Source organism: Amyelois transitella, chromosome 7 (assembly GCF_032362555.1).
Source record: "Amyelois transitella isolate CPQ chromosome 7, ilAmyTran1.1, whole genome shotgun sequence".
Classification (NCBI taxonomy): domain Eukaryota; kingdom Metazoa; phylum Arthropoda; class Insecta; order Lepidoptera; family Pyralidae; genus Amyelois; species Amyelois transitella.
Window position 1 is genome coordinate 11222615 of NC_083510.1, and position 25117 is coordinate 11247731.

Sequence of the window (25117 nt, forward strand, 5' to 3'; positions counted from 1 at the left end):
TTAAAAGTTATATTGGCAGATCCTACATATATTTTAAAATTTCATCCAAATCAGACCAACCGTTCGAAAGTTATCGCGTTACAAACATACATACAAAAAACATTGCCACAAGTCGATTGGTAGACAATAAAAGCATAATGTAATAGAACCCTTCTCTTCCTCACAGTGTTAAAGATGGCGAGCAACCGCTCTCTCCGAGTCTAGCAGAAGACTGCATCAACGCCTTACTGACGGAGTCTCGCAAGCAAGACGTGTCTTACAAGACACACGCCATCAGCTGCCTGGGGGCGGCGCTCGCGGCCGCCGACTGCGACAGGTTCCAACAGGTCTATGACCTCGTCAAGGTCATACTGTCCAAGGTCAGTTGTGTCATCATCATCATCATACTCTGTTGAGTTCTGAACGTGTGGTTCCCGGCACCATTAGAGAAAAGAATAGGACCACTCCATCTCTTTCTCGTGGATGTCGTAAAATGCGAGTAGGGGATAACCTTACAAACTTGGGATTCTTCTTTTAGGCGACAGGCTAACAACCTGTCACTATTTGAATCTCAATTCTATCCTTAAGCCAAACAGCTGAACGTGGCCTATCAGTCTTTTTAAGACTGTTGGCTCTGTCTACCCCGCAAGGGATATAGGCGTGATTATATGTATGTATGTTCTGGTCGCATCCTCTCTTATAAACAGGAATGCGCGTCAAGTTTAAAAAGCGACTGATTTCCACACTCTTGTAAGGGAAGGTTAACCCATATTTAGTCATGGTAACGCGTTCAGTTGCCAGAATGTACTGTGTGTGTATATACACATATTCATATGTATCATTATATAATATATCTAATATATAAAATTCTCGTGTCACAATGTTCGTTCCCGTACTCCCCAGAAACGGCTTGACCGATTCACATGAAAGTTTGTGCGCAGCATTTGTGAATAGGTCTGAGAATCGGTCAACATCTATTTTTCATACCCCTTAGTGATAAGGGTTGTCCAATCTTAACATTTTCTTTTTTAACTAGAAATTACTTGAAAATTATTTAGGTGTATGGCAAAACAACGTTTGCCGGGACAGCTAGTATATAATATTATTTTCAGGATGAGTCGTCAATGGACAAAGATTCCGATACAGAAGACAATGAAGGCGCTCGTCTACGGCGAGAACAAGTCACCGCGCTCAAACAGGCCGCCTACGAGCTACTGGGCAAGGCTTGGCCCACGGATCCCCACACTCAAGGTATCGTTATTACCACACGACTATCTTCATAAATATATATTTATATATACATATACATATATACATACATACAGGAATACATACACATAGGAAAGACTGAAAGGCAACGTTCAGCTTTATGGCTTACTAGAGGTAGCCCGCGACTTCGTCCGCGTGGAATCAATCCCGCGGGAACTCCGGGATAAAAAGCCTATATGTTATTCTGGGTATTTAGCTACCTACATACCAAATTTCATCGTAATCGGTTCAGCAGTTTTTGCGTGAAAGAACTATCCATACTGATATCCTGACATATGTACTCACAAACTTTCGCATTTATAATATTAGTAGGATTAATTTAGATTCAAAAAGTGTCATGTTGCTTGTCCATCGCCAACAAGATCACATCTTTCGCTATTTCGGTGATAAAATATAATCAATATACAAATAAACTTAGTTAAGTAATTTATTCAAGGCAGTTAACTTAGTTTTGAGTAATTTATTTGACGTCAACCAAACGTCAACCGACTAACTGTGCCCGCGACTTCGTCCGCGTGGAATAGTTAAGGATGAATAATTTACCTCGGTGTTTTTTTTTCATATTTTGCATTATTTCTTCGCTCCTAATAGTTGCAGCGAGATGTTATATAGCCTAAAGCCTTCTCCGTTAAATGGTCTATTCAACAAAAATAAAAAAAAAAATTCAATTCGAACCAGTAGTTTCTGAGATTAGCGCGTTCAAACAAACAAACTCTTCAGCTTTATAATATTATAGTAGGTATAGATATGAAGTATCCTATAAAAAAAAGAATAAAAATTTTCGAATTGTATTTTGTATCAATCTATACTTCCAGAAAAATACCAAGACATTATAATAATGAATAAAAAATTTGAATTTCGAATTGAATTTTGTATCTATACTTCCAGAAAAATACCATGACATATAATAACGAATAAAAAATTTGAATTTCGAATTGAATTTTGTATCAATCTATACTTCCAGAAAAATACCAAGACATATGTATTATAATGAATAAAAAAATTGAATTTCGAATTTTGTATCAATCTATATACTTCCAGAGAAATATCAGGACGTATTCTTCGAGCACTGCGCGACATGTTACCCCGCCAGCTCGCGGCCCACGCAGCTCGCCATACTGGCGGCGGCGGCGCGCGTGTGCGGCCGCCTGTGCGCGCCCGCAGCCGTGACGTCACCGCTCGCCGCGCTGCTGCGGCACACGCTCGGTCAGTTTATCTATATATATATACATACATATCAAAATCAGCGTACCTATTGCTCTACAGCAATAAATTCGTTGAGTTGTGACCTTTTTGTATTGCTGCAACTCACACCCTATTAATTTGTGTTCCATATGAAATTGTAAATCGTGTGTAGCAAATCAAATAAATGAATTATCTATCTATCTATCTACATACATACAAATGGTCACGATATCACTTGCGGGGTAGACAGAGCCAAAAGTCTTGAAAAGACTGAAAGGCCACGTTCAGCTATTTGGCTTAACGATAGAATTGAGATCTAAATAGTGACAGGTTGCTGGCCCATCGCCAAAAAAAAAGAAACCCAAGTTTGTTAGCCTATCCCTTAGTCGCCTTTTACGACATCCATGGGAAAGAGATGGAGTGGTCCTATTCTTTTTTGTATTGGTGCCGGGAATCACACGGCATTTTCATTGTCCCGTATATATTTATATATATTTATTTATTTTAGCCGTGTGGTACATAATATGTATGTATGTATGTACGGGACAAATTACACAGATTGAGTTAGCCTCGAAGTAAGTTCGAGACTTGTGTTACGAGATGCTAACCCAACGATTATATATTTTATAATAAATACTTATATAGATAAACGGCCAAGACCCAGGCCAGTTATTTCTTCGCTCTTAATAGTTGCAGCATGATTTTATATAGCCTAAAGCCTTCCTCGATAAATGGTCTATTCAACACAAAAATATTTTTTTAATTCGAACTAGTAGTTCCTGAGATTAGCGCGTTCAAACAAACAAACAAACTTTATAATATATTCTAGAAGAGTGCTAATTAACTATATTCTTTTAAGGGAAGATATCGTAAGGAAACCTGCACATTTAGGCAACTAGATGTGTTACCATGATCGGTACAGTAATTTATAATAATTAATACTGATAAAAATATTTTCTTCTTACAGAGAACAGTAATCAAGTGAGACACAGAAGGGAGGCGTTACATATTATGGAAATAGTCGTCAAAAAATTAAAAGGTAAACATATATTACAATTATTATTCCGTACTAAAAATTTACGCTGGAACTAAATAAGGAACATGTATGCTCATTTTCTTCTGACCTCTTATAATCATATAATATATTCATTCTTAGTAGATTTGGCATTATTACTCACAGTTTTATCTTCTATACACCTACAAAGTGAGATAATAAAATTTTGATTTTTTTTACTATTAGGTTCAGTTCATACTGAGATGAGATACAACGCGTCGCTGAATTACGTAATGTGTAGTTTGCCGTGTTATAGGTTAATTGAAATTTTGGGCCACTCCTTTGTGTCAACAGCGTCAGCTCGTCTAGATCTTGTATAATATAGTTACACCCACACGGAAACATTCATTCGATCATCACCATTTCATCGATCATGTTCTATTTGAAATCGCCGAACGCAAAACCATAAATAAAATAAATTATCGTATTTTTTTTTTCAGATTGCAACATGACAACAGAACTGAACATATTCAAAGAAATCTACCAAACTTACGCACCAGATCTGTCAAAGGATTCGTCACACGAAATCCGCTCTAAAGTCGAAAGCATCAAGGTTCTTTTTAAGTAATGGCGTGTATTATTTATAACGGATCGATTTTAATATGTATTGAATAAAAATTAACTTCTGAATTTGTTATTTCACTTATTAAAAACTAATTTAAGCATATATCCCTTGCGGGTTCGGTAAAGGTCTGATTTTAGCTATTTATAAATAAAGTATTATTCCTATTTATAAATAACTAGAGGTCACCCGCGACTTCGTCCGCGTGAAATCAGTCCCGCGGGAACTCCTAGATAAAAATTGGCCTATATGTTATTCTGGGTCTTCAGCTACCCACATACCAAATTTCATCATAATCGGTTCAGTAGTTTTTGCGTGAAAGATTAACAAACATCCATACTGACATCTTGACATACAAACTTTCGCATTTATAATATTAGTAGGATACAAGTATTAAACACGCACGTAACGTACCTTCATTTTATCTCTGACATTCAGATTACAATGACGGGATAAATGTCGATCGGTGACCACTGGTCTCCATTGTAATTTTAACATTGACCGTAACACGATTCGTAATCGTCGTTCGTCGTTTATAAATAACCGTAGTAAAACAACACAATCGCTTATAAATAACTTTATTAACTATTCATCTCCCTCGGTCAGCTGCCCTCCAGCTTGACATCGAGACAGCCGTATTTCTCCAGCAGCTCCTGTTTCTTCCGCCGCAGCAACGCTTCCTCTATGTCCTTCTGCGACGGCACAGCCACGTGCGAAGTGCTTCTGCTTACTTCTGCCTCGTCGTCTTCTATTCTCTTGTCGTCAGGCTGGGGGGATAAAGAATGTAACAATTAAAAATGGATTTAGAAATGAAATTCTCATATTCGAACGGGTTATTTATTACATTAACGTCAGACTTACTAACGAATGTTCACTTAAAAATCTTTTCTTCTATTCCTTTCTAACTCTGAGGTAAACCAAAAAGATAGAACGAGAGGGAAGATAAGTAAGAGACATGACTTGAAAAGTTTCGGAAAGAGACGCACGACGGACGGGACATGAAAATAAATAACACATTCTTGACTAAATAGCCAAAAAATCTTATTTTTTTATTTATTTATGTATATACAGGAGCATTTGATACAGTAATTCTAGTACAAAGGTGCTACTTTTTTCAATAGAAATCTCTTCCAGTAAATCCGTAAGAGGAGAGATGAATATTGGAGCGGTATGGCGTGTGCATAAATATCGTTAAACATATTTAACTAAACATACATGCTAACTTACATAAATAACAGGTTGCACAACACATGTATAAGTATCAAATTATTGAATTGAATAGAATAGTAATAGCACATAATTTTTCTGTTGTACAAACATACATACTATCATCACGTCTACATCCCTTACGGGGTAGACAAAGCCAACAGTCTTGAAAAGACCGAAAGGCCACGCTCAGCTGTTTGGCTTTTTGATAGAATTGAGATTCAAATAGTGACTGGTTATTAGCCTATCGCCTAAAAGAAGAATCCCAAGTTTGTAAACCAATCCCTTAGTCGCCTTTTACGACATCCATGGGGAAGAAAGGGAGTAGTCCTATTCTTTTTTATATAGAAAAAAAAATCTGTTGTCCCGTTTGAGAACGTAGTAATACGATGACATCATGATAAAAATGATAAATTAAAGTCAGACTTACATCTTCAGGATATATGTTCTCCTCCTCGGGCAAATCTTGGTTCTTATTCTGTTCCTTGTTCCTCTTCCACTCATCAACGGCGCGGGCTATCGCTGTAAGTAATAACGTGGTAAGTGAAAGCAAAATTTCTGACACCACAAAAAAGCCATGGTCGTTATTTATAAAGAAAAGTAACTCTACCATAGGTCTACTAGAAATGTTAATATTTTCAGATGTGCAAGGATTTCTAATCAGATGTGGGGTCCTGCCACCTTATTTACTTATGGTTTTTTTTATCTAGATTAATATAAACATAATAAGAACATGGCTATAATTTAATTGTCTAAATCATTAGAATGAATTCACAATATTTTCTCTTATTGATGAAAGTCGATTATTGTAGCAGCAGCAGTATTTAATTGAAATTACAAAACACGCCGCTAGATGGCGCTGTTCTAAATCACAAAACATGACAACAGATGGCGTTGTTCTCAACGAGTACCCTCTTTTTCGGCTTGCTGCTCGAGCGGCAACAACAGCCCGTCGTCGTCGTCCCTGTACCCGTAATAGTCGGCGTCTACGTCTCGCATCAGATCGGCGCGCGTGCGCCGCGGCGGGGGCGGCGGCTCCTGCGAGAATAACTCGCGAACACCTGAACAGATGATTTTAATTTGCAGAAATGTCGTACATACATACATATGGTCACGTCTATATCCCTTGCGGGGTAGACAGAGCCACCAGTCTTAAAAATACTTAATGACCACGTTCAACTATATGGCTTTAAGATAGAATTGAGATTCAAATAGTGACAGGTTGCTAGCCCATCGCCTAAAAAAGAATCCCAAGTTTGTAAGCCTATCCCTTAGTCGCCTTTTACGACATCCATGGGAAAGAGATGGAGTGGTCCTATTGTTTTTTGTATTGGTGCCGGGAACCACACGGCACGCAGAAATGTCATATAGAACATTTAATTCAGGGAGGGTGCGGTTGAACACGCAATGATAAAAGACTAAGTGCACTGTCATAACTTCCCGACACATATTGCATGGGTTTTCAAATGAACGAAGAAAGTATGCAAAGATCGTGACAAGTGGAAGGATGTAGTCTCTGCCTAGCCCTCCGGGAAAGAGGCGTGATTTTATGTATGTATGTATGTTTTTTTATAAATTTGGTTAATTAGAAGAGCTCTTTATGGGATAAGAATTATTCGCTTTTTAAAGGATTTTACTATACAATAAAACTGGACAAAAAAACTCACCTGGCAAATCTTTAGCGGCTCCAAAGTACTTATACCCCCTGTTCCCGGGTACTTCCTTGCCGTCTTGGTCCAGCATCTTGGGCCCCACCCGGGCATGGTCCGGCCCTCCCAGGGCTTTGATCTGGACCTCCCAGTGGCGTTTCTCACGCATCAGCTTGTTGATCTCATCGTTTAGGTCGCGAATTCTGAATTCGCCGAGACCGGCTGCGAATGACATTGTATTAACGTATGTGTAACTTATAATCACGTCTATATCGCTTGCGAGGTGAAAAGAGCCGATAGTCTTCTAAAGACTGAGAGGCCAAGTTCAGCTGCTTGGATTAATGATAAAATTGATATTCAAATAGTGACAAGTTGGCAGTTCATCGACGAAATAAAGAGTCCCAAGTAAACAAGCCCATCCCTCGGTCGCCCTTCACGACATCCATGGGAAAGAGATAGAGTGGTCCTATTCTTTTCCTAATAAACTACACGGCACCAATAGGCCACTGTTTTAAGTGAATTCTCAAGATATGAAATTATGAGAAATTGATTTTATAATGTGATATTAGCACCTTACCTTCAATTTACCAAGACCATAGGCGTGTCAAGTCAAAATTTAAATGACTTGCTAAATTTACATCGAAGTGAGAAATTTTTACTTAAATTTAGCACGGGAGTAATATGAAGAAAATTACCTGATATATGGTTTATTATAAATTGTAAGAAAAAATACCAATATATATATGCACTTTAAAAAATTATGCAAGAAATAATCTAGATCTAATATTATGCAATGCAATTTGTGAATGTCATGTTGGGTACATTAATTGAGAAATTTATTTCTTCCCTTTCTTCCCCTTCCCTTTCTTTCCCTTTTCAGCTTTTTTGCCCTTTCCTTTCTTCTCATTCTTCTTCCCTTTTCCCTTCTTAGAAGTCTTAGAAAGTTTCTTCAAATCCAATGAACTGCACTGCTGTGCCGTGTTGCTGTTATCAACAGTCTTCTCCTGAATAGCTTTAGGCGTCACTAGCTCAATCTCCAAATCAGTCTTCTTATCACTTGTCTCCATTTTTTTACCAATCTTCAAAATGAACACGTCTTTCAGCGGATGCAAGATTTTCTCACAATTTACTGGCACGGGACAATTACTAGGTGTAACATTTATAACCTTTTCTTTTGCGTATCTATCTGGTGTTTTGTCGCAACCTTTGTAAGTATATTTCAAGTTGGAAGAGTACGTATTGTTTTTACAGTCGGCCGGCATCTCGAACTGTATTTGTTCTCCGTTGTTGTTGTGGGGAGTGCTCTCGCACGAGCAGAGTTCTTGTATCCTCTCATACTTGCCGACTCTCTCCACTTTGCTGGTCTTCGGAACTCTTATTTTCAGTTCGTTCGCGTTCACCTTCGTGAAGATTTCATCGTACTTCGGTTTTGGGTCTAAAATATAGAAATTTTATGAGGAAGAAGGAAGGAATAATAGTAAGCTGAATTGTTAGTAAAGACAAGATTGAATACGATAATGAAATAAACCAAAACTATAATTACATTGTTTTACTAGTACTTTTAAAAATTATGTGCTGGCGCCGTTAGATAAGTCAATAAATTAACACAAATGCCTCAAGCTATAAATAAACCACAAGTTTAAAGTTTGAAAAAAAGAATAACTTAAACACTTACACGCGTAACTAGCGTATGGAGATTGCGGGTCACAGGATTTAGAAGACATGACACTGGACAGCTGAGACTCCGGGCTGTCGCACCTCCGTGCCTGATGGGGCTTCCGCTTCTTGCTCATCACATCCTCGTCCAACAGGACCTTGCCCATGTCGTCCATCTCTACCTTCTGGCAAGAGTACATGGCCATCCCGTTATCCTGCTTCAGCAAGAACGAAGCGCCGTGCGTCTTAGGCGCGGCGCAGAAAGCAGTCGTGATCTCTTTCCCCAGAAACGACATCCGCACAGTAACCTCGATGACTCCAATCGATTCCCCACTACTGTTACTCCCACAAGATAGGTAATACAAATTCTTCGTGAGCGGAGTAGAAGTCGTGCAAAGAATATTGTCATTAGGCTGCTCCTCCGTCCATTTCTTACACAACTCTTCTCTTAAATTAACAAATTCCGATGTAAAATCCAGACGGGTTTCGGCGATCTTTGTAACGCAAGACGAACACGGCGGCTGCTTCGTCAGTTGCAGAAATATTTCGAATTCCTTTATCGCACATATCTTGTCGTATGTCATAGCGAATAGAGTAGATTTTCCGGCGTTAAGTTTAGCCAAATTCTCAACTTTCCCTAGTGAAGAATCTAACAAAACAATAGGTTGTTTTCCCAAAAACGTCGCAGTTATAACTAGATTGTTAAGGTCCACATCAAAACATTCGCATTTCATGTGAATCTTGTTCACGACTATTTCAACCAGAAAGAGGTGATACGGAAAGTTAACATCTTCCGTCTTATCGCAGCAATTCATTTGCATTTTGGTTTTGGCGATATCGTCTGACAAACTCTTGATTGAGGTTCTCAAAGCGTTCGCTTCGTTAGTGAGTATTTCACCCATGGTTGCAATTTTCTCTATATTTCTCCCGAGGACCGGAGACTGTGGGCTGCCGTCTTTCGTCAGCATATTAACTGAACTGGTAAGTTCGTCGACGTGGTCGCTCAGTTGTTTGCTCAGTGAGCCAATATGGCTCATTTCTTGACTCTTCTGACGTGAGCTTATGGACATTTTGTCACTTTTCAAAGATGTTTTGCCGGGACTCGTGCGACTGGTGGACTGGAGTGGACTGCCCGGTGACGCGTGCGCCGATCTTAACGATGGAGATCTTATTGATGATACCGGTTCCTCGTTTCTATTTCCGCTCACAATTGAAGGGGACTTTGCTTCACTATCCATTTTTTATTGAGCCACAGGCCTTTTTTAAAATTTAAACTAGAATTTGAGCATTATTTGACAAAGTAAATGAAATCAAAGCCATGTAGATTAACGTTTGTGTAGAATGTAATGTTGTTACTTTTGGATATAGATTAAATATTGTAGATCATGAAATAATCTTAACACAAATAACAGCTAACTCCTTGTATTTACAAAAAACTGAAAAATAATACTAAACTAACTTAATTAAAATGATACTAAACTGCCTTAATATAATACGAAACAAACTTAATTAAAATAATACTAAACTCACTTAATTAAAATAATACTAAACTAACTTTTTTTTGCGTTTTCTTTTAAATTCCAAACATCACCGATCAACACTCTCACCATTCTGTATTTGTGCGACCTTCTTGGCGATTTCCCTCACTATCTGCAACCTCCACTTCTCAGCCTGCGGCAGGTCGTTGCACTCCGACGCGAGGTAAGGCCTCCGCTCGCGCTGCCCGCCCGCCTCTTGCACTTGGGCCGCTCGCCATCGGGCCAGGGTGGTCCTGGAATCAGTATCAATCAATCATATCTTGCTTACCACCAGGCAGATTGGAGTAATGTGCACTCAAATCTATTATAAGACAAATCATCCTACTACTATTATAAAGGCGAAAGTTTGTATGGATGTTTGTTACTCTTTCACGCAAAAACTACTGAACCGATTACCATGAAATTTGGTATGTAGGGAGCTGAAGACCCAGAATAACACATAGGCTACTTTTTATCCCAGAGTTCCCGCGGGATTGATAGGGTTTCCATGCGGACGAAGTCGCGGGCGGCCTCTAGTACTATTATAAAGGCGAAAGTTTGTATGGATGTATGGATGTTTGTTACTCTTTCACGCAAAAACTACTGAACCGATTACCATGAAATTTGGTATGTAGGTAGCTGAAGACCCAGAATAACACATAGGCTACTTTTTATCCCAGAGTTCCCGCGGGATTGATAGGGTTTCCATGCGGACGAAGTCGCGGGCGGCCTCTAGTACTATTATAGGTAAAGGCGAAAGTTTGTATGGATGTTTGTTACTCTTTCACGCAAAAACTACTGAACCGATTACCATGAAATTTGGTATGTAGGTAGCTGAAGACCCAGAATAACACATAGGCTACTTTTTATCCCAGAGTTCCCGCGGGATTGATAGGGTTTCCATGCGGACGAAGTCGCGGGCGGCCTCTAGTATATTATAAATGCGAAAGTTTGTATGTCAGTATGGATGTTTGTTACTCTTTCACGCAAAAACTACTGAACCGATTACGATGAAATTTGGTATGTAGGTAGATGAAGACCCAGCATAACATATAGGCTACTTTTTATCCCAGAGTTCCCGCGGGATTGAGTCCACGCGGACGAAGTTGCGGGCGGCCTCTAGTCATACATAAAACAGTAATAAAAATTGTGTTACTCGTAAGTGTGAAAAGAAGGATCCATGGCCAAAGGCATAGGCCAGGTTCCTGATGATGTAACCAGGACTCAAACCAGGTAGAAGAAGAAATATTTTTTTTAATATATTTACAGAACAAATATGAGGATGATTAAGCAAAAGATAAGAATTTGCAATTTCCTGTTTGTTTGTAAATTCTAATCTACAACATACTGTATTGATTTTGATTTTTTTTTATTTGTATGTATATAAATCCTGCGCAACATATATAGGCCCTTTATTGCACAAAACATACATACATACATTACATTTATGTTCAGCTGTATGGTTTAATGATGGAAATGAGATTTAAATAGTGACACATTGCTAGCCCGTCACCTACAAGATCCTGGGTTTTTTGGACATATATAATAACAAAAATAGCTTATCCTTAAATGAGGCTAAGGTAAATAATAATGTACAAAAGGTGGTCTTATTGCATAGTGCTTCAATGTGCTTTACATACATTTCAATTAGTCAAGTAAATGGTTTTAAGCAAGCACTAGAGACTATTTGGTGGGGATTGAATAATAATATATTTTAATAAAAATCATTACTTAAGTATCTCGCCAACTTACAAAAACATACAATGTCATATTCAATGCTTTAATTTGTCACATTTTATCAATGTATAAACCAATAAACATTTTTACTTACATAGCTTTCTCTGCATTTCTTGCCTGTAATAAAAAAAGACATAATATTATAACAAATGTTTTATAAATTTAAAATACAAAAGTTTCTCGCTCAATGCAACATTAAATAATAATAATTAAGTCTGCCAATTGTTTCAAAAAGACTCTAGAGTGTGTGTGGGATCTTTTATTACTATGCTAAAGGTTTCCAGGCTTTGGGCTCACTTTTAATAATAAATAAATAAATATACAGGACAAATTACATGTAAAGAGTGTAAGAGGTTGGTTTTATGGTATACTAAATTTTTATAAATAGATCAGCATTCATGAACCGGTCCAATCCGAAATGTTTTACAGTGTTTTACATTATGCTCTGGCTAGGATTTGAACCTTAGTATTTCATAGGAAGGCACGCTGTCTAATCTATAAATATTCCGCAATGTTTTACAATTAGTTGTCTTCACTAGCCTGCTATTATGAATATTAATTATTTAATCAAGGATCCATCTTTTTCTTTCAAAGATGAATTTCAACAGGATTTGAAGTATGAACAAATAAATTATAATCTTACCATGTCAGCAGATTATTTTACAAACACCGGCAACTTTTTGTAGAATATTAAGCACTTCAACAGGCACTGCAAGACCACGAGAATGAATACAGCGACACTTTATAATCAATTATAGAACCGATATTTAGAAAAATACTTTTTTGTGTTATACAAAAAGTTTTTAAACGGTTTAATAATTGCATGAGTAAATATTTCCTTATATATATTTCCAAAGCAGTTAATACTAAGTGTTTAAACCTATGGTAATTTTAATTTTGTTTGATTTAAAAGACTTTCTCGTTTTAATGCTTTCTTGTTTGTCCACAACACAACTAAACCAAACCAACATAACCTCAAAATAAAGTTGAACTTCAATTATGATTAGTGATAATGACAATGACAGTCGACACTGACATTTTACTTTTTCTATATTGCGGCAATCAAATATCTTCCGTAATATGTTTGTTAAATTGTAATGTAGGTTTTGAAGTGAATGGTTCTTTACGGCGAGGTAGGCATCTAGGACATTATTTTCATTCTCGTCATAGGAAAACTGTGGATCTCTTTGTTATGGTGATCTCGTAGCTTTGGGTGCGTTGCTCGTCGGTGTTCAACATCAAAATTAAAAACTTAACAACAATGCACAATTAAAATAAGTGCAAGATAAAAGTCTGCCACAAGTTACTACAATGACTGCATAAAAATATTCAGCCTCAAAGCTTTAATCATCTTCAACTATATTCGCGCGGGGCTTCGCTCCTTTGGAAATACTAAAAATAATAGGTATCCGAGGAAAAGCTTATGTTGCTCCTGATGGATATACCAACGTAAGGATAATGATGTAAAACAAAACTATTTAAGTTACTATGGCTCCCAAAGCGCTCGTGTAAAACAAGCAGTGGAACAACTACACAACTTAATACTACAAAAATCCTAAGCGTTATTTAGATGTATCCGTTACGTGTGTAAACTAACAATAAAAACCGAATCAGTGAAACCTTTTTCACTTTCACTGATTCGGTTTTCTCTGTGTGTGTGTGAGTGATACTTTCGCGCGATAAAAACGGCATCGCGCGTGCCACGCTACGGGGGCAGAATTCAGAGTTCTTAATGGCTACGACGTAGCACGTCTACCGTATATGGGCAACTGTAGCGTAGCTACATCGTAGCTCTTCTACCGTTGACATGCAAACGTAGCACTTCTACGGCGTAGCTTGACCATTCTTATTACATACTAGAGCTAGCCCGCTACTTCGTCCGCGTGGAATCAATCCCGCGGGAACTCCGGGATAAAAAGTACCTATATGTTATTCTGGGTCTTCATCTACCCACATACCAAATTTCATCGTAATCGGTTGAGTAGTTTTTGCGTGAAAGAGTAACAAACATCCATACTGACATCCTGACATACTCACAAACTTTCGCATTTATAATATTGAATGAAAGAGTCTTACTAACAATATTTTCTCTATTTCTTGTAAAATTTAGTTTAGGTACCTACTCATCTTGTTGAGCAAGTGAATAAATATGTGCATTGCGGGTTTGTATAATTATTTCGTGTAATCATATTTCGGGTTGACATTCAAAATTACACACAGGTTTGACAGAATCTCCAGCAAAAAGGTTTGTGTATTTAACGATGGGCAGATGTCTAGTTAACAATAACATCTAATTGTTTTGGATAGATAAGGGGAGAATTAAGAATACCAAGATTAAACTCTATTTATTTTTAAGAAGATTCTCAATTTCGTCATTTGGTCATCCAGCAGTAAACTTGGATTTAGAATTTTGTCGTTCACAATAGTTACAGTCCAAATAGTAACCGACCTATAATTTTCAATTTTAAACATTTCATAATTAAGGCATTAAGTCCACCTGTTGTACATTATACGTGCATAAAGTTGAAATAAATTATTTCTATTCAAACTAAGCATACCTACTATAGGCAAGTAAGAGGTACTCTCGCCGCCTTAAAATTTAGGCAGGAAAATACAAATACTCTCATAAATCCACGTGATTCCTGAGATTGTATGAAATAAACAAGGTCGGTGCAACCCGGTCGAAACGTTAGGAAATAACTTCTGTAAAAAAAGAACCTCCTCCAATCGATATCATCCTTTTTTTAAGTCTTTTAAATGTCTAATACCTCCTAAGTGTAACGAACACTATCCTGAAAACCGCATCAAAATCGGTTAAGCGAAACGCGAGATAATCGCGGACAAATATACTAACATACCTACATACAGGTTAAACTGAGAACCACCTATTTTTAATGCGGTAAAAAACTACATGTTCGCTTTTGCATTATAATATTAATGATTGAAGCATTCTCGAATAATACCGCCGCTCAACTATTGTTGGAATCTAAAGAAATAAACATTAAGGCCGACTATAAATACCTACATTTTATACTGTATCATTTATCTCTGTTACATTCCGTGAGTTTGTAAAATCATTGTTTTATGCTTCGTTGAATTTCTACAATCTTTTAGTGTAAGGTTAATTAGGTATTGATTACTTTTCTAGTCTCAAGATTTTCACACTTTCATCCGCCCAACGGCTAACTAAGTCTTTCCCAGAGGAGTAGGCAGAGACTACATCTTTCCACTCGTCACGATCCTTGCATATTTTTTTCACTTCCTTATTAATATATAATTCAACCACAGTCTGACTAGGTAAAGGTTCATACACAACTCACAAAGTTTATTGTGAATTGGCGCCTTACATTTTGAAGCATCTGTGTTTCTGATTCTGTGCCTTAACACCTACACTCAGGAAAAATTCATTACAAACAAAGCTGTAAAAATAGTGGGAAGTTAAAAAATCGTCGAAATGACATCGACACGCCAAGAACAAGCCGCTATACTTCTGAGTCCCTATGTTTGTAAGCTTACGTTAAAGGGCTAGTAAGTATACGACTCTTGTTAGAATCATTCCAAATTCAATCTTAAAAAAAATAAAAGCCACTGACGTCTGCCAGGAAAAAAAATTAAACCACTCCCAGTTCTAAATTTGATCTTTGTTTATTATTTCTTAATGTTTGCTTGGAGCCCTTTTATAAACGGCCTGGATTGACCCAAAAACGAGCCGTTCCTGCTGCGGAGTCCCGTGAGTCACGGTCATGGGACTTCGCAGACAGTCCCGCTTCAGTCCTGCGTACACCGTAAGTGCCGAAAGTCGTGTAAAAAGTTGTATCCGGCGAAACCGCGCGCGGAATTCCGATTATAAATATAGAGTGCGTGCCGGGCCGAAGTGCTTTCGCGCCGGTTCACGTTGGGTCGAAACGACTTTTTTATCGGATTGTGATTACGTCGACTTCTTTGAAATGTGTTTTATTGGCGCGTTAATAGTGATGGCTTCGTCAGACGCCGTGTATTGTTATGCGACTTAATCTGTGTCGAAAGTTCATTTGTGTAGTGGAAATGCAAATTGCTATGTCAAAAGCAGCATTCAGTTGAAATACATTGTATAGAGTACTTTACGAAGCTATGCAGTAATAAAGCATATATGTAATTTTATAATGACAATGATATGAATCCGTCTGATTATTGAGGATTGGCATGTCAAAACAATCTTGAAAAGCCCTGTATAAGGCAATACAGCTTTGGGACGGAACGGAATACCTATATAAAACTTTTATTCAGAAGATTGCAAACTGCCGTGTGGATCCCGGCACCAATACAAAAAAAGAAAAGGACCATTCCATCTCTTTCCCATGGATGTCGTAAAAGGCGACTAAGGGATAGGCTTATAAATTTGGGATTCTTCTTATAGGCGATGGGCTACCAACCTGTTACTTTTTGAATTTCAATTCATCATTAATCCTAACAGCTGAGCGTGGCTTGTGAGTCTTTTAAGACTGCTGGTTCTGCGTGTATAGAAGTGATTATATGTACATATGTATGTAGATTGCAAAGTTACAACAGTTTGCACACCCTGGCGTCTGAGTTTTACTAAAAATCGCATCACAGCCGATGTGTGAAGTGCACCGATGAAATTTTAGCATCCATCATAAAAGCATAACGTTCAAACTAAAAAAATCGTTTCGACCTAATGTGAAGTAAGCAACTGGACAACTGTTTATTTCATAGTGTCTGACAATATTTGTGCGCGCCAGTTTATGATATTTACATTTGTAGCAGTAGGTAATTTGTCGAAATTAGTGTTGTAGTCGTTTCGATAAAGTGTGAATTCACCTTCAGGACAGGTATTTCTCCGATGGTTGGCTAACTCGTCATGCTAACGTAAACCACTGATACTGAAATAGTCTCAAAAATTGTGTATTGTCCAAAACTTGATGCTAAATAAACAACCAGCAATATATTTAAATATATAATGATAAATATAAACAGTGACCAAATGATGCGAATGAAATTGAAAACAACAAAGTAATCAACTCGAAAATATAAAACTTCGTATAGCTACTTTAAGATAAACAATGTGAACTAATAATGATCAAGACCAAATTGGAGACTGTATAAAATGTGAATTTGAACACATACTGCTCACAAGACATACCTAAGTAGACTCAGTACATATTTGTATAGCAAGAAGCTATTTAGTGGTCAAGATAAACCTACATAGATTGAGAACAAATTCGTATTCAGATGTGAAGTAATTACACAGCCGTAAAACACGGCAGCGCCGTGAAGCGCACACGGCGGCGCGTCATGTGCGCGCGCGGCGCTCGATGATATTCACGGGCGCGGGCGCGCGTCGCCGCTCGTCGCCCGCGCCGCGCCCCGCCAGCCGCGCCGCTCGGTCCCACCTGCCGCCGACCAACGCCTTCAATGTAAGTTGTGAAAAGCTCTATTAGTATAAGATTAAAATTTATTGCACTAAAACTGCATAGTAGCTAGTTTTAATACCAACACGGCTGACAATTGAACAATGATTACTTAATAACTTCTATGTTAACTATGAAATCAACCTCAGCTTTTAGTTGTTTCTACGCTTTCGTCTTTCAAACAAAACGTACGAAAATAAATGTAAAACATGACAAAGAGATGGGCTAATAAACTTGGGATTCTTCTTTTAGGCGATGGGCTAGCAACCTGTCACTATTGTTAGTAAGTAAGTAAGTTTATTTGCGTTAAAAGTGGTATTACAGGTCAAAGTACATTTATGTTTCTCACTCTTAACCTAAAATAGGCATGCAAATTTCTGATTATAATATTATACAAAAAAAATATATAGATTTAGCTAAGTATTTTACTTGGTCACATTATCGCTTGTCGATGTGTTCTTAAATTTCCTTGTCACATAAAAAGTCTTTTACAGAATAATAACACTTTTGAATCAGAATGTTTCTTAGTCTACTTTTAAATATTGGTAAGGGTAAATCCTTCAAGTTATCCGGTAAGTATATTCATGTTATCTCAATTCGATCTTCAAGCTGAACGTGGTTCAATCTTAGTGAGACTGTTGGCTCCGTCTACCCCGCAAGTGATTAGAACGCGTCAAAAGGTCCCTGCTATGTACTCATTTAACAAGTTTTTCATCAAAATTTATATCACGCCCAGTTAATTTTGTTTGCAAACTAACATTGACGGCGCCTCCTACGATTAGCTTTGCGAACCTTATACTAACGATAACATTGATCGTTCATAGGTTGCGGGCCAATCGTTTCACATTTTAGTTGTTTATATTTACATAAGAGTTAAGATTGAGAGGATTGTGTGTTTATGATCGTAGTCTCGGCTGCACCACCAACTTATTGAGATTTTAATACGTTCCCGGCACTTATATACTCGTACATAAAATCACGCCTCTTTCCCGGAGGGGTAACCAGAGACTACATCTTTCTACTGGCCACGATATCAGCATACTTTCTTCGCTTCATCCACATTCAATACTCTCTTCATGCAAGCACCAATAGAAAAAATAGGACCACTCCAACTCATTTCCATAGTAGTCGTAAAAGGCGACTAAGTGATAGGCTTATAAATTTGGGATTCTTTTTGTAGGCGATGCGCGGCTAGCAACCTGTTACTATTTGAATCTCAATTCTATCATTAAGCCTAATAGCTAAATGTGTCCGACCAGTCTTTTCAAGACTGTTGGCTCTGTCTACCCCACAAGGGATGTATATAGGATAAAATAAAAGCATCACATATAACAAAAAATAAAAATATAAATCAGAGAAACGAGATAAACGAAGGACGCTTCACTTACGTCCTCTGTCAAAATTGAGCATTAAAATTGAAGAAAAAGAAGAATTAAAATGGTATCATTAGGCTATCTAACTGCACGTGCCCTTTCTTATCGAGACTGTTGGCCCTGTTTACCCCGTAAGGAATAACGACGTGTATTGTGTATGTAAAAGTAAGGAAACAGTATAGTTTAAATGTAACACAGTGGAGTTGTTACCGAATCCATGTTGAAACGGAATAGAATTACAGCTGTCGAAATTGTAACGCATCCTAGAGATTGATCATAAAGTGTAAATATAAAGCCTTGAATAGATTAACTGTTATTTTGCGCGCAGTGCCGTGCCGTTGCCGTGTGGTTCCCGGCACCAATACAAAAAAGAATAGGCCCACTCCATCTCTTTCCCATGGATGTCGTAAAAGGCGACTAAGGGATTGGCTTACAAACTTGGGATTCTTTGTTAGGCGATCGGGCTAGCAACCTGTCACTATTTTAATCTCGATTCTATCTTAAAGCCAAATAGCTGAACGTGGCCTATCAGTATTTACAAGAGTGTTGGCTCTGTCTACCCCGCAAGGCATATAGACGTGATTATATGTATGTATGTATATTGCGCGCAGTGACCATGAATAGAATAGAATAGAATAGATTTATTTTCAAAATTGGATACAAGGTATCACTTATTGACGTCACTTCACTTAAATCTAATTATAACTACTACCGCTTCCAAAGCGCATGTGTAGAGGAAGCGGCGGAACAAACTACACTGCAGCATTTTCATCGGACGTCAATTTACAAATATAGATCACTTAAATCTAAATCATGGACGAATGCACATTGTCTACATTAAAATGCTATGAGCATCTAGTGTTAGTTCCAACACTAATATTTGCGAGTAAAAGTAGTGTGTGGCGTTAAAGTAGTAGTAACAGCGTGGTGAAAATGGGAGTTTAAAGGAGTATGATCTGTGTGGTTCCCGGCACCAATATAAAAAATAATGGGATCACTTCGTGTCTTTCCTATGGATGTTGTAAAAGGCGACTAAGGCATAGGTTCATAAACTTGGGATTCTTCTTTTACGCGATGGGCTTGCAACCTGTCACTTTATATGAATCTCTATTCTATCAGTAAGCGAAACATCTGATCGGGCCCTATCAGTATTTACAAGACTGTTGGCTCTGTCTACCCAGCAAGGGAAATAGACGTGTATATATGTATGTAGATCTATCTATCTAAAATATATAATGTTCCTATTCTTAAATCCGTGGCACCACACGGTCCAGATAATAAGGACGTGATATATGCAAAAAGATATACAAGGAGAGTGTGGAGGGAAAGGTCGGAGTGGGAAGGCCTAGACGAACGTATCTTGCTTGATCAAATTAAGGACGTCCTGGCAAAGGGTCAGGTCAAGAGTACCCGAAACCGCCGAGCTTGCATGAAGAGAGTTATGAATGTGGATGAAGCGAAGGAAGTATGCAGAGATCGTGGCAACTGGAAAGATGTAGTCTCTGCCTACCCCCCCGGGAAAGAGGCGTGATTTTATGTATGTATGTATATAAATAATAAATAAATATATACGGGACAAATTACACAGATTGAGTTAGCCTCGAAGTTCGAGACTCGTGTTACGAGATACTAACTCAACGATACGATATTTCATAATAAATACTTATATAGATAAACATCCAAGACCCAGGCCAATCAGAGAAAGTTCGTTTCTCATCATGCCCTGGCCGGGATTCGAACCCGGGACCTCCGATGACACAGACAAGCGCACTACCGCTGCGCCACAGAGGCCGTGATATGCATTCATACCCAGTTTCGTCTGCATGTAATCCACCACATTGAAATGTTGTTCACTGACTGTATGTAGCAACCTGTCACTATTTGAATCTCAATTCTATCATTAAGCCAAATAGCTGAACGTGGCCATTCAGTCTTATCAACACTATTGGCTCTGTCTACCCCGCAAGGGATATAGATGTGACCATATGTATGTATGTGTGTTCACTGACGCACTCTGAGCATTACGGGCCCATCAAGAGCGGGCGTTAGTTGGTCAGTTAGCTATTTATATCCTGCATTTTGTTCCGCGCATTCTAGTTAGTTTGGTTCAGTTTCGTTGCAAGCTGAACGGTCGTATGAATACATTTATGTCGATGGAACTCAGTACTCTCCTTCATACATACATACATATGGTCACGTCTATATCCCTTGTGGGGTAGACAGAGCCAACAGTCTTGAAAAGACTAACAGGCCACGTTCGGCTTCTTGGCTTAATGATAGAATTGTCGACCCCGCATGGGATATAGACGTAATTATATGTATGTATGTATTTGTTTATTATTTATATCTACGTCACATAAATATTATTGTTTATAACACAGCGACTTGCCGCTTTTTTACTTAACATCTAGTACCTTTATTGTTTGCCTGTTGACTGGAAGAGATCTCTTCGTGGGTTAAGTCCTTTTGTTACTACGTACTATTTCTTGTTCCTAACTGTGTAAATTACTGTGCAATTAATTACAAACAAACAAACAAACTTATTGTGAACCGAACCTGGTAATATAATAGAATAGAATAGAATAGATTTATTTTCAAAACTGGATACAAGGTATCACTTATTGACGTCACATCACTTAAATCTAATTATAACTACCTACTACCGCTTCCAAAGCGCATGTGTAGAAGAAGCGGCGGAACAAACTACACTGCAGCATTTTCATCGGACGGTCATTGACGCCCGAACACAACAACTGTGCCATACTAAGTGCTGTTATCTAGGTAATGACTAGCGCTATTGAAATTAATCTACGAGTATACTAATGTTATAAAGTTGAAGAGTTTGTTTGTTTGTTTGTTTGAACGCGCTAATCTCAGGAGCTACTGGTGCGAATGGAAAATTATTTTTATGCTGAATAGACCATTTATCCAGGAAGGCTTTAGGCTTATATAACATCACGCTGCAACTTTTAAGAGCGAAGAAATAATGGAAAATGTGAAAATAAAACGGGGAACATTATTCATCCTTGAGGGCTTCAATAATGCCCAAAAAAACTATTCCACGCGGAAGAAGTTGCGGGCACAGCTAATAATTAAGATAAATCTTTAGCGAACTCATGAAGTAAATATAATTAGATTAGAATAAGTAAGTACTTCATACAAAAAAGGGGTAAATCTATTTTCAAGGCAAGAGTCTTCTTCTTCCTCCCGGTTACATCCTCACCACAATGGAGCGGAGCCTGGGGTACTTGACCATGGATCCTCAAATCAAATCAAATCAAATATTTTTATTTTTCTCTCAAATATCAAGTAGTAAATACATAACATAGGTAAGAATATGAGAGACTGGTGTCTGAACTAAGCAGGATTAGATTTAGGATATATATTAGATAGAATAATCCTGGATTGCGTAAGTTCGATTTTTACACGAAGCTACTGCCATCTGACCCCCGCAACCTTCGCAGGAGAACCTAGCCCGTATAAGATCATGGTTACACATCCAGTTGCCTGAGAGTGCAGATTTCCTCGTGATGTTATTCCTCACTTTCATAGCATCGGTTGGTATTCAACGGGTTATGGGCTTAGATTAGGACCGGGAACCCGGAACCGTTTTACATATAAGTAAACAACTTTACCACTATGCCACAATATCCCCTAAAACTACGTGATAAATTATTTATGTATATAAAGAGTTAATATATCAACAATAACAAATGATATCATTCCCGCTAAACACATTAACAACACCATCATTCAACCTTCAATCAGCGTAAAATAAATCCCGTTCGACAGGCCGCGTGACGGGATGCCTACAACATGACAAACGAACACACAATTTTGGCTATAAAGTCATGCGCCGTAAATAGGATGTGCCAATGTTGCCCAGGCGCAGGGCACAAACACTAGGAGGGCGAAAAATGGGCAGGAAAAGACGAAATATGTAATTCACTCATATGTTTAACACACAGTCTTAAAAAAATACTTAATATCACGTCCATCTAGATTATCCAATAAATGGAATTGAGATTCGAGACAGTGAAAGGTCGCAATTTTATTAGCCTTTCCCTTAATTAAAAAAAAACCCTTAAGCTATATGTACAGCAAGACCGTCTCAACATACAGCCAATGCGTGACAGTTCTTACGAATTGCTGAGTGACTAAATTTTGCTTACAAACGGCACAGAATTAAACACAACCTTCATAGGCATAACATAGGCTACGTTTTTCTGTAAATAGAGACGGAGCGAGTCCCCGAACAAAAAAAAATTGTATACAACAAATCTATAAGGGCGCATTTGTGTCAGCTCACCCCGGGCATACGAAACGCTAGCTCCGGCGACTACTGTCCACTCTGCACTTCATAGAAGTAATCACCAAAATCATGCCAGGGAATTCGTTAGACCTTGATGCTTTCTATGCGTTTGCGAATCGTATACCCTTAATTTAGCGGCTAGTATACGATAATGATTACGAGTTATCAAATTGCCTTGGACAACGATAGATGGCGTCGTGGTTTTGGGTATGTTTTTCATTTTGCACGCTCAGATCGCTTCCGCCCAACCTTGCTCTGTGTTTAAATCCAAGAACGCTTAATCTGTTATGAAACGTCTTATGATCATTTATTAACTTAAGTTGTAAAATGTTCAAAAATGTCACCCAATTAATGATAATTAGATAATATATTTAATTATGCCACAAATAAACTTTATACTAAAGACTTTGTTTCTAAGATACAAAACATAATTTGAAACAGTCAGTCTCAAACTAAATTGGAGTAAAATAAGTCTAATTTGCAATGACAGAATCATTCTGTGATGATTTTTCTGTGAAAACATTGTTTCGAATCTTATTTAGCAGCGTGATGCGAGCTGGCAGTTTATCAAGTTTCTTTAATTAGTATTGAATGATAGACGACATTTTAGGTACAATATTATATCTACGTCTATGCATTTTATAGCGCTGAATAGTGTAAACATGCTTAATTACAATATGTGGTACAACAAAATCCCACCACTCAACATCAATCCCCGCCCCCTCGCGTCATTTCTGAATCTCAAAACAAAACTTTTGAAAATGTCTTAGGATATAAGTAGAGATTTATCTACGGTAACTGTCGCATAAATACCTACATAAGGCTAAGTTTTCCATCAAAGCTTTTAAAGAAGCTATAAAATTGCCTACCTGACCTAGCCTCGCTTAGTACAGTTCTGATGGAAACGGCTTTGCGGAGCGTTTTTCTCCCACATCTTTGGTGGAAACGCAGCTTTATTTCCCATATTTATGATAGTAAAGCTGCTGTTTAAACTGTTTAAAATTCATGTGATATATCTATAAATTTGTACCTAAACTTTTGTCACCAGTGTCCTTGAACTGTTGTAGCAATTCTTTGAATCAAGGACGTTTCCAGGATCCATTGCATTGTCATCAAGTTATGTAAATATATAGGGAATTTGTTGTCAATTTCAGTGGCTGCCAGGGGCCGGGTGCGGGGAGGCGGAGGGCGCGGTGCGTCGCTCCCGGGGGAAGGGCATCACCCAGCGCCGGGGAGCTATCAAACATCACAAGTAAGTCGATATGCCTTAGCACAGTCCTTAAGCAATATTTTAAGAGTACCTACTAGTGTTTTACAACAACAGAAGTACGGTACCAATAGATATACCTACCTAAGTACCAGGCCATTCTTGGCGCAATATTTTAAAAACTGAAAAAAATATCTGATGCAATCCCACGAGACTCCACAACACAATACATCACGCGTGCACCTGTTGAAATCTTCCATTTGAGATTCTTGGCGACTGTCGACCATCCGTCATGTGGATACGCCTACCTGATATCATGATACTCTTACCATACTTAAATGTTTTGTCACAAGAAGTTTCTGGAGTTCAAGCAGGAATCTATATGCCTGTAATGTCAGATACCGTTGGATTTTGTTTTTTTCCGTGGTATCACTCATAACAGTGACAACGACGTCAGGTCTTCCCATGCTCTCTTTTGGAGAGTCGGAGTAGATTGGTCAGGGCTTTTGGCCCTCTCTAATGACTTTCACCGCTGCCTACGACTGTAGGCAGGTCGATGGGGCGGCCGTGGGGGCCTGGGTAACAGTGACGTTCAATTTCTCTGTCCTCTTTATATACTTGTGGCGACATCTCTACGCCACTCATCACAACATCAAAATCACACAACAACTGTCAATCATCGCGAAGAAATTGACGCGCTCAACCAATAGCAGCGAAGAATCTAAATCGCGATTTCAGAGATTTCATGGATTGGAGCATAAATACAACCTCCGACACAACATCGTCGGAGCCGCGGTTCCCCAGGCATAACACCTAGCCTGGCGGAAGATCTTCCCTTTGGTGGCGGTCGAGCCGAATCTTCGCTCCCGCTACATACTTATCTGCCGCCTCTTTATATCATGAGCAGAAAGGTGGAAATACTGGGCATGTGGGCATAAATAAGAATATTTACTGTCGATGTTGGGAGAGATGCTTTTTTGACTTAGGCTCTTAGGTTCACCAA

At 38.3% G+C, this 25117-nt stretch overlaps 3 protein-coding genes across 7 annotated transcripts in view; 2 read left to right on the forward strand and 1 right to left on the reverse strand.

The window, feature by feature from the left end:
• Positions 1-4117, forward strand: part of LOC106130228 (proteasome-associated protein ECM29 homolog) — a 35190-nt gene extending 31073 nt beyond the window's left edge. Inside the window, exons 36-40 of the mRNA XM_060945113.1 lie at positions 167-359; positions 1092-1230; positions 2290-2454; positions 3401-3472; positions 3928-4117. Coding sequence (XP_060801096.1) covers positions 167-359; positions 1092-1230; positions 2290-2454; positions 3401-3472; positions 3928-4055 — 697 coding nt within the window. The 3' untranslated portion in view covers positions 4056-4117. The remainder of the gene's footprint in view (positions 1-166; positions 360-1091; positions 1231-2289; positions 2455-3400; positions 3473-3927) is intronic.
• A 500-nt stretch (positions 4118-4617) lies between these two features.
• LOC106130154 (uncharacterized) lies at positions 4618-12777 on the reverse strand. The gene is made up of 9 exons (XM_060945147.1): positions 12458-12777; positions 11909-11931; positions 10168-10331; positions 8580-9800; positions 7791-8339; positions 6923-7126; positions 6167-6316; positions 5686-5777; positions 4618-4816 (listed from the first exon to the last, which is right to left on the reverse strand). Exons 1-9 carry the CDS (start codon positions 12458-12460, stop codon positions 4652-4654), a joined length of 2571 nt encoding a protein of 856 aa, XP_060801130.1. The 5' UTR covers positions 12461-12777; the 3' UTR covers positions 4618-4651.
• A 2820-nt stretch (positions 12778-15597) lies between these two features.
• LOC106130233 (putative protein kinase C delta type homolog) overlaps positions 15598-25117 on the forward strand; it is a 42005-nt gene continuing 32485 nt past the window's right edge. The window contains exons 1-3 of one of the 5 annotated variants that reach the window (XM_060945199.1): positions 15598-15671; positions 16639-17228; positions 24062-24159. In XM_060945199.1, the coding sequence (XP_060801182.1) occupies positions 17127-17228; positions 24062-24159 (200 nt within the window). In that variant the 5' untranslated portion in view covers positions 15598-15671; positions 16639-17126. Of the gene's footprint in view, positions 15672-15884; positions 15946-16520; positions 17229-24061; positions 24160-25117 lie in introns of those variants that run through there. The other 4 variants (XM_060945200.1, XM_060945196.1, XM_060945198.1 and 1 more) reach the window with 4 other exon arrangements.